This window comes from Sander lucioperca, chromosome 2 (genome assembly GCF_008315115.2).
Source record: "Sander lucioperca isolate FBNREF2018 chromosome 2, SLUC_FBN_1.2, whole genome shotgun sequence".
Lineage (NCBI taxonomy): Eukaryota > Metazoa > Chordata > Actinopteri > Perciformes > Percidae > Sander > Sander lucioperca.
This window is the reverse complement of record NC_050174.1, coordinates 40,237,790-40,248,215: the sequence shown is the minus strand read 5'-3', so window position 1 is coordinate 40,248,215 and position 10,426 is coordinate 40,237,790. Positions and strand designations below refer to the sequence as shown.

At 37.7% G+C, this 10,426-nt stretch overlaps 1 protein-coding gene across 12 annotated transcripts in view; it reads right to left on the bottom strand.

Annotated features, from left to right (window-relative positions):
• Positions 1 to 5,704: 5,704 nt before the first annotated feature.
• LOC116053998 (protein unc-13 homolog B-like) overlaps positions 5,705 to 10,426 on the bottom strand; it is a 169,719-nt gene continuing 164,997 nt past the window's right edge. For all 12 annotated transcript variants that reach the window (XM_035997398.1, XM_035997402.1, XM_035997410.1 and 9 more), the window contains 7 exons: positions 9,839 to 9,883; positions 9,175 to 9,246; positions 8,408 to 8,555; positions 8,234 to 8,290; positions 7,622 to 7,705; positions 6,852 to 7,011; positions 5,705 to 6,741 (listed from right to left, as the gene is read on the bottom strand). In XM_035997398.1, coding sequence (XP_035853291.1) covers positions 6,459 to 6,741; positions 6,852 to 7,011; positions 7,622 to 7,705; positions 8,234 to 8,290; positions 8,408 to 8,555; positions 9,175 to 9,246; positions 9,839 to 9,883 — 849 coding nt within the window. In that variant the 3' untranslated portion in view covers positions 5,705 to 6,458. The remainder of the gene's footprint in view (positions 6,742 to 6,851; positions 7,012 to 7,621; positions 7,706 to 8,233; positions 8,291 to 8,407; positions 8,556 to 9,174; positions 9,247 to 9,838; positions 9,884 to 10,426) is intronic.

Here is a 10,426-nt window from a genome sequence, read left to right as displayed (position 1 = left end):
GTAAACATTTCCATGGCAACAGCGACTTGGACCAAACAATGACGTCGTTGTAACGCTTCGGATTGTGGGTAGTGTCGTTTTTCTCCATATGATCGCGAATAAAAATAACTTTTTGAAAAATAACAAGACAAATTATTGTTATTATTTGATTATTATATATATATATATATATATATATATATATATATATATATATATATATATATATATATATATATATCAGTAGCGGCCCATAGAGGATGGCCAGTCCGACATTGGGCTACAGTTTGAATGATAATATTATACAATATTTCTACTATTAGTCAGAATAATAAAAATAATAAAAACACTACAATGAAAGTTCTACGACTAGCTCAAAAGACACCTTCACTGTAACACAACAAGACAGTTTTGTTTTAGATCAACAACCCACAGATACTTTTAAAACAGGACGTATTTAGTCATACGTTTGAGAAATAATCTTTAATTCACATGTGATCTGTGATAGAAACTGCAGAATGTCACAAGTGCTGGGACTGCAAACTTCTTAGTCAATTTAAAGTGTCCTCGAGGGCAAGGAAACACTACACATGCAGTCAACTTTGTGCACATGCAATTTAGGCAACAGGTAATGCAACATTTAATAATTAAAATTGTTTTGTGCAAGAGACAAAGTGCATTTGCATATCCTGATCACAGACAGCACATCTGATAGCTGGAATATAACTGATAAAAAAAAGATATTTATTTGACAGAAACATGCGAGGAAAGTAAATGTACTCCTTCCCCAACAAAATACGGCTCTACTAAACAGAAAGAGTTGAGTAAAAAAGTAGTTTTAGCTCTGCTGTAAAGTGCGACTTACCTTGCCAAAGGGTTGTGTGGAAAAGGACTGGAACTCTGTGTTCTGTTGTTTTGTTTTGTTTTTTTGTTTTTTTTTAAATAAAAGCAGATGTTGAGTCTACCGTCGTGCAAAGTCTACGTTCAGTTACGCGTTCTGATTCGTCGACTGACCGTGGACTCCCCCAATTAAATCGCTCCGTTTGACTGTGGACGTAGGATTCGCCGACCGCAGACTACCAATCACACGCCGACATTCAAAGCTGAACCTGCCGCTGCGGTCAACGGAGGTCTCCGGTGATAGCCTAGCCTACAATATTTCTGATAAATCTGAATTAAATAATTCTTTATAACACTCACTGCTTATATTTTTACTAAGCCTGAAATAATTAATTCTTCATTACACTCACTGTTTGTACTGCCCAGTTGATTTTTTTGATCGTTTGGGAAAGCTAATGGTATCAACTAAAGCTAGCTAGCTATAAGTTAACTAAAACTCCCGTTGAATGGTAACGTTAACGTTAAAGTTACCGCTAATCATTCATTAAAATATTCTCAGCTGAGTCATTTTAAATAATACATTCAATTTTATTTGTTGTGTATCCACTACGGAATATTGTTACGCCGGTTACCTTAACGTTACTGCTAACGTTAATTAGCTAGCTAAATGTCAGTGTCTCGGTCAAATCTCCGTCCTCGACCTACGTTAACGTTACTACTAGCCTAGCCTAATTTTAAACGGCCTTTTAAATTAGGTTATTGTATTTGTTAAACACTAACGTTACGACAATATTTCTATCGAATAACGTTACAGTAGACCGGGGCAACCTTCCTCAGATAGCCTACCTTCAGATTTCATTCATTACCGTTACAGTAACATTAACGTTACTAGCTAACTTCTCATGACAGACAAAGCATAGTCTGCATAGTTTTCATTAATGCCATAACCACCGGCGTAAAAATCATGTTGTAGAATAAAGTTGTTGTTGCTGTCACAACACTATTTACTAAACTTGGATAGTGGCCCAGGACGTCTTCCCCTCTCCCTCTCCAAATAAATGCTGCCTTCAGATGGCTGTAAAGACAGTCACCAGAGTGAAAGAATCCCTCATTAGTACTGTCATGACAGACAAAGCTGTAGTCAGCCTAGTTGTCATTAAATTCCATGACTACTGGTTGAAAAATCATGTTGTAGAGTAAAGTTATTGTTGCTGTAATTATTCTTATTGTTGCTGTCACAAAAACATTAACTTTTTACATATTACTAACCTAATTCATGTTTCTGTTCATGCTGTAACAGCATGTGCCATCTCAGGAATGCATTTCATCAAATAGAAATTGTCAGATAGACATGTTTTACTGGCAACTTTTGGGGCAAAGGATTTTTAACTGATTTTGAGCGTAAAGATGGCATACAAACTTTGCCAGAGGGAAATGGGCTGACAAGTGTATAAAATGTCAACTACAGAAGTTATATTCGCTCTACCTCAAAGTCATCTTCATCTGAAGAGCTGTAATCAGGGTTGAGCAGTTGTCATCCTGCTCTGACACTTCCTCCCTGCAGTGTGATAAAAGGGTATCAATGACCTTTTGTACACTAACATGCATTGTTATATTAGAAACTGAATGCATAATATAAAATAATGTTAAAATAAAAATAATAATGTTGTGCTGTTACTGTGTCTAAGTGTATTTCAGTATCTATAAGTGAAGATGGCAACCCCAGTAATCTGCATCTGCGTCAACCCAGAGGCCGCTGCACACCGTCAACAGGCCGTACTGATGGCGACTAAAGAGGCCCGTTGCTGTCGGGAGAAAAAGATGGTCTTCCCTCAACCTCCACAGGAGCTGCTCTTCCAGGACAGCGCCCTGACACACACAGAGAAGCTCCTTCGAGCAGAGGGTATCCCTGCACCGTCGCGTCAGCTGTGCTGATAATAAAAGTTAAAGGCACCAAAGAATTTTATATAGTGGATACAGTATATACAGTATTTTATATATATATATATATACACACACACACACCACACGCACACACACACAGAAGGGACAGAGGAAGAGTAAAATAAAAAGCTTAAAGGATTTGCACAGTAGTGATAAAAAAATGAATAAAAAAGGTGAAAATAAAAGGCAGGTGCATAAATGTTTGGTTTCATTCAAATGAATGCTGAATGAATGCAAATTAACTCTAACTAAGAACTGAGAAGTTGTGTCTCTGAACAACAGACAAACAAAAAAACTTCCAGTTCTCGTATGACTTTGTAAGCTCCAACTTTTACCAAATAAACAAAACAAAAAAACATAAACTAAAATGTATTCAATCGTGTATTTTAATCAGTCTTTGAATCATTTCATCGCTATAATTACAATTAACACGCCTCTTTCTCGATATACAGTTGAGGTCAAAATATAAGTGGACAAAAATGTCATAGTGTATTACTATTCATAGGGACCACCATCCTCACCAGAGTAGCTCCATAGATGTTTCTTCTTCAAAGTTGAAATGAGAATTACACCCTTCCTTCCAGAACACACATCTGCTTTTCATGTAATAAATTACACTAATAATAACTGCATCATTAGCTCTTCAAGGACAATTTAAGAACAATTTAAGCTTTATCAACACCTTGTGGGGAAGTTGATCTGATTACATTTGCATCATTTTCACATGGCCATCAGGCTGCACTGTGTGTGATTTGAACACAAGATGGAGCTCTGTTCTCAGTAAAGATATGTACATGTACTGATGTTTCAGTACATAAAGCATGAGAAATGTACAGGAAAAAAGCACATAGGATCTTTCAGATGCGAAACAAATGTTTTAAAATATAATTTCATGTCATTTTTAAATTGGTGACTAGCCTTTTCGGTTTTCTTTCAGATCATTTACATTTATAGATATACAATTTTCAAATAAAATTAAAAGATTCAAAATAAAAAACATGTAATTTATCCAAATAATTTTCTTCATAGTAAAAAAATTCTACCAGGCTGTCTTGGTCATGGATGTATTAAGAGAACGGTCTTGGTCCGTTAGAGCGTATGGGGAATGACGTAAGCAAAAAAAAGAAAAAAGACTGACTTGGATGTGGGAGCCCCGCCTTCCCGCAGACTGCAGCGAGATGTACTTGTGTTGGTGACGCATCATCACGGGTGTGTTTGATTTTGGTCACTTTGCTACTGGCCGGGTGGTGCATAGTGATTAATTAAGGTTGATTAAGGTCTTGAGAAAATACTATAAAGTACTGTAAGTGAACAGACAAAGGACAGGAGCCACTGCATTGATTCATAAATATTATATGTACAAAATATTGTTACAAGCATTTTCCAGATATGTCACGTTAGAATGATAACTACTTTACATACATTTGATCAATCTTTATATTTCACAGTACATACATGAAAAAGATCACAATTCTAGTTGACTTTGTATACAATAAATACATGCTCTGCTCATAGGCTTATTTCTTTTTTACAAACTTACAGTTAGTTTTAAACAGAGTGCAAGCGTTCAGTTGTCACTACAGCTGTGGCCATTGTAAAATAACTTGTACCCTACTGTGGACTAGCATATGTTCAGTTTAATAAAGCAGAATCAAAGACAAAACTCTAAACTAGTTTCCAGACTATCTTATCTAAATTGTCCAAAACATATCCTGTTGAGTTTGTAGCCAAAGTGTATCCAGTTTGAGCAAACGTGCAGTAAGAATTTGGACATCTACAATGGCCACATCTGTCCGCAAACAACCCCCCCAAAAATGTGAAGACAGCTAGTTGAACATGGCTCGCTGAACACTTGCGTTCCTTGGCACGTAGTAAACATACAAGAGTGTGGATCAAACCCAGTTACACATTAGTCAATTAGTCTGCATGTTTTTTTTCTCATCCAGGTCCAAGTTTGTAGTGTGCCTAATGCAAAGACACCAATCAATTATGTATAAACATATGATTGGTACATTATGTGACTGGGCATGCATGGCAAGGCTGTGGCATCGGAAAGACTTTTGTTCTCATCCAATTTAAAACTATAAAAATCTTAAAGGTCCATTTCTGGTCCTCCATAAAGGTGTTTACACTATTTAACCCCTGAAAACAGGTTGTCAACTTTTAGATTGTTCCCATTCAGAGCAGGTCAACAGTGTTCACAGTCACAGTTAAACACTTGGCAAAACAGAAGAGCTAAATTTAAAACCTCTGACACTGCATTTCTGCTCAGTCCAGAGAAGCTGCACTTTGTCTGGCAGACCACAGTCCAGAGGTCAGTCAGATACTTTAAACTAGGCTATTATACCCATAGTTCTTTGCTTCTGAAATAAAAAAAAAAAAATCTATCCCTTTTTACTTTACAAGTCAATGTTGTAGAACTCATTCATGTTTTAAGTCTCTCTGAATCCTACAGAGTACGGTGACTTAGCTAGCCAGCTTTTTTATTTTATTTTATTTTAAGGCTACACAATTCATAAGGAGTGTGTCATCTTTCTTTATTTTTAAGGTTTTAAATATTTAGTCTGGAACAAATATTACCAGAAGTTCATCACTATTGGACAACACACAATAAAAGCATCTTGACACACTTCTTCTTGTTTTGACTCAACAGAATATGCCTGTCCTAAAGTATTATTTTACTGCATAAACTCTGCAGAAACACTGCCATTTTACAACATTCACTTACTGGATTAACATAGTCTGACTACTTCTTTCCAAAGATGCATCAGGGTCTCATGTGTCACTGCTGTGAATCAAAGGATGTGACACATGATATGCCCATAATCCTTTTAAAAAGGACCATAAGATGTTTTAATGTCGCTCTTTTTGCTCAAGTTCCATTGGTATACCTGCTTAAATGTTTCATAAAAACTTAAGCTCATGCTAAGTATGCGTATTGTGACTCTAATTATCATTTCTTTTGTAAAAACAGTGTGTTGGGATACCAGAGTAAACAGTGGTTGTCATAAGATATTTGTTAGAGATCAAAAGGCCTCAAAGGCTCAAACAGTACAATAATCTAGGACTTCCTCCAACTCACTTTCATCTCATGTCATAGGTATTTATGATCATTAATTTGGTGCCTTGTTCACATCTTTTCATACTGTCAGGTAAACAGAGACTCAAGTACATTCATTCCAGTGAATCTGTTTGGTAAAAAAAGAGGTGGAATAGCAGCTCTGATGGCCAACAGATTACAGATTCAGTTTGCTACAGACGACCAAAATAGTCCGTCATCAGAATCATAAGATGAAGAAGATGTCAATGGTTTTTCTCCAATGAAGTGAAACAATTTTTGACCTCTGAGATGGTGATTTAAATCCATATGTCACTTGATAGTTATGATATGGTGGCTGAGTATGTTCTTCTTTTTCAACATTTTTAGAAAGCATCTGCTTTCAAAATGTGCCCATTGAATTAAACAAGTTTCTTTTCTAACTAGGACAAATAGCCGACTTGCTTGTGTCTACTGTGTCTTTGGAAGGATCTCCTTCACGTCAAAGGCTTTAGCGGTCCGTGTTTACTGAGGATGAAGATGACAGTGCTCATTAACAACAGACAACACCACGTAGCCCTGACTCTAAACCCTGACCGTGATCCATGTCAGTTTCAGTTTTTCCAACAAGTCTATGATCTTGAGTCAGTGTCTCTGCTCATCTGCCCTCCTCCACAGGACGAGTTTCAGATTTCAGCTTGACAAACTCCTTGGCCACCTCGTCGGCAGGCCGTTGGGACAGGATGCGCAACACCGTCAAGCCCGTCTCGTCGGTCTGAATGCGCGGCCCCAGCGGACACCAGCACACGCAGCTCTTGCGGTCAGCGACGTCACGCAGCTGAACCATGGCCATGCCGACCACCCGGTCCGCCCGGCCGAAACAGTAATCCTTTACTGTTACCTGGAGTTCATAGCAGTCTGGGGATTCCTTACCCAGGACACTACGGAGCAGAAGGGGAAATCAAACATCAGCCTCTAATTTCACAAATACATTTCAGCTGTAAGCGTTTGAGCTCAATTGGAGCTGTAAGAGCTCTGATTTCAAACTCACAATTGGAAAGCCTCGTTGAACTTTGGCGACCAGCTGTTGTTCTTGGATTTTGTGGTGAACTTGCGCTTCTTGTCGGCCAGGAAGGGACCAACCATGGAGACGTCCACGAAAGGCCGGAACATCCCTGATGTCTGCCATTTAATGTCATTCACTGCGATGACTGGATGGAGAGAGAGGTAGAGATTCAGTGTGAATAATGGTGCTGTCGGATGTACAATTGGGTGTGTGTGGCTGCATGTTTATATTTACAGTATATATACTGATGTTCCTATAAGGTCATGTCACCACCACTTTGTTTATTTCTTTGTAATATTCTCTTTGGATCTTATTTTGTTTTTATGTGCACAATTTGCACAAATAGTTGTCTGTTTAAAAGTGAGGAGGGTCTCACAATGATAAAGTGGAAATATGTCTTCCCTTATTAGTGATTTACATGTTTATTATAAAACTATAAAGAGCCAATCCCTTGGCATTACTGCTGACCATTCAGTCTGTTTCAGTTTATTTTAGTAAGTTAACTTGCCCAGCCCTGAGACCTACTCTTAGGCCATCACATTTAGTCACCTTTATTCATTGTTATTTGGACTGCAAAAGACCTTTCCAAATAAGGAATCTTGTGAAAAAACATTTCCTTGTTGCTGCTAAATATGAGTCTTAGATGAGGATGAGGTTAGGTTTGGGACTGTATGCAGTTGAGAGCTTTAAGGTTGCAGTTAAAACATCAGGATTAAATTGTAAGTGTTTGTGCATTTTGAATTTAGGACTTTTACCTCTGACAATGACTTTGCGATCCTTCCCAAGCATCATGTCAATCTGCAAAATGGCCTCTCCGATGGGCTTCTCTAACCCAGAGCCTGCCGAACACAACCATTAACATGATTAACAGCATCTTTAAACCTGACTCTCCATTTTTTCTTTTATTCATCTTGATCTTATTGCTGCTGCAGTGACCTACTTTCTTATCTTACTTTTCAGTTTTCAGGCACACTAAAATGTCCTTTTGTCACATTAAAGACACACATATCTTGTACTTCTATAGTTATGGTGGACCCAGACTTACCACTGTAAACTCTGCAACAGGCAATGATTAAGAAATATCTAATCTAAGAAATATCTAATTTAACCTTGTAAAAAAAAATAAAACTGTGACTCTGTGCCTTGTTAATGAATAGAGTTAAGCAGCGTTTCAGTGACTGGTGTTACCAAAAAAGTACAAAGACTAAAAACGAAGAAAGTTTTAGTTTATTTTCATGAACCTCTAATATTGGGCGTTCCCGTTCCAGTTTTCACTGAGGTATTTTTCTACAAGGAACATTACAAAGAAGCTCCATGGTTCCCTGTGGAACCCGGGAGACGCCTAATTCAGAGTGTAGTGGACTTACCCCTATCAGGTCGAATCTTCTCATTGCCAGTGATTCTGATGCCCATCCCATCATGCACTGAGAAGACAGGAAAGAGCGCAAAGGTTTAGGGCACTTTTTACACTGAAAAGCCTACAGTATATACTGTACATACAGTTTGTGTGTGTGTGTGTGTGTGTGTGTGTGTGTGATTACCTTGGGAGTGTTGTGTGGTGACAAAGGTCTTGATGAGAGCATCGGTGCTCTGGGAGTAGAGGGAGAGGGCGTAACGCAGTGAAGCCAGTTCAGGACTTTTCTCGACAAATGCCTTCTTCAGCCCGTTTCCTCCTGCATGGAAGTATTGCTGAAAGAGAAGAGAGCAAGCATGGTGAAGGTGAGAAATAAATCCTTTAAGGTTGATCTAGATTAATAGAATACTTTATTAATCCCACAGGAAAATGACACTGTTACAGCAGACAGATCACACATATGAATCACAAAAACAACACCAGGACATTCAAAGAAGATGATAAGAAATAAGTAACAAAAAGATTAAAAAAAACTATATCTTAACTGGAAAATTATTAATTCTAAAAACAAGGAACACATTTCAAATACACACCATGATGGTGCCTGGTAATATGCTTAACATGGTTAGTTCAAGTATACTATTATACAATATATTGGCTTGTATTTAAATGGCAAGATGCTTAATTGGAATGACATAAAAATAAGTGCAGTGTATGTAATATAGAGCAATAATGTAATATACAGGAATACATTTTGTAACAGAATAAAATTGTACACTGTAAAAGTATTACGATTTTTTATGTTGTTAAAAACATTCAGAAAAACTTTACACTAAAGACTTGTAAGTTACCCGACATGAACAAAACATTATTATCTTACGTTTGATATGCCAGCTGACATTTTCAGTGTTGTTTCTTGCTCGACACGTTAATGTGCAGCCGGTCTCCACTTACCTTGATCGTCTCCAGCCCTGCATCGATAATTATACACTGTTTGGGCGTCAAGGTCTTGGCTTCACCACCTCCCTGCAGCAACCAGAGTTCACAAACCGACATTAGACAAACTTCCTTCATAAAATAAATAAATCTCAACGAAACAGAAACTGGGAAAATCATGAAGTCAGGTCTTTGTTATCTAGCAAAGTTTTGACATTTAGTGCCGCTTGCTTGCTGGTTTGTTCACTTGAATCCAGTAAGATAATAACCTGAATACATTTAACAGACCAATGATCCCTCATCCGTACATCTGCAGAATTTCAGAGACAGCAGTTTTAATTTACTTTCTACGTCCAAATGTTACCCAGCCTATCTAGTCTTCAAACGGCCTGCTTTGTGCAACATCCTGCATGCTGCGACAACAAGCAGCCACCAATGACTATGACTCATTTTTTCTGCTAGAACGTGTGGTCTCTGTAGCAAGATTTACTTCATCTTATGAACGTTTGGGGGGCGGTTTTTAAGTAGCTGCTTGTTTGTTAGCATCCAGGCTCTAACTCTTGTCTGGCTTCAATACCTAACCACATGGTGATGAATAGTAAACCAAAATCCAGGCTTTCTAATGTATCTTTGGAAACATACAGTACAAGTCGCCCCTTTCTCTTCGCCCTACATGTGTTACCTTTAGATTCGACAGTCCTTTAGCTGCTGTGAGGAGCTGGGAACTCTGCAGAGAGGAGGAGAGAGAAAGAAGTGGATATACAGGATACAGTATGTTCATGCCTCATTCTCGCAATTCTCAGTACAAAAGACAAAATGCAGTGATTTAACGTGATTAACATATTCACAGAAGAAATCAAACTGGAGAAGACATACTTGCTGCCATCCACCACTAGGTTATAAGGGGTGGTAAGTAACACAAATTAATTGAAAAATTTAAAATGCATGTGAATTGAAAAAATGTGATGATAAATTGTCAATTGATTTAATAAGCTTGATGACATTTTATTTAAAACTGATAATCAGCTGGGCTGTGTTACTGTCTGCTGTCTACCATTCATCATTCACAACACCCAACTGACATTTATCGTTTACAGCAAGCAATATTTGCACCTTCATCACTTCAGTTTTTTTCAATAACTGTACTTTTTCTCATTTCCACCCTTGAGGCCACTTTCCTTAAATGATAAATTTTGTGTTGTGCATGATGAATGTAAGATGGGGAAAATGATGAAACATGGCTCCGTTTTCATCATATAACAACCGTTTT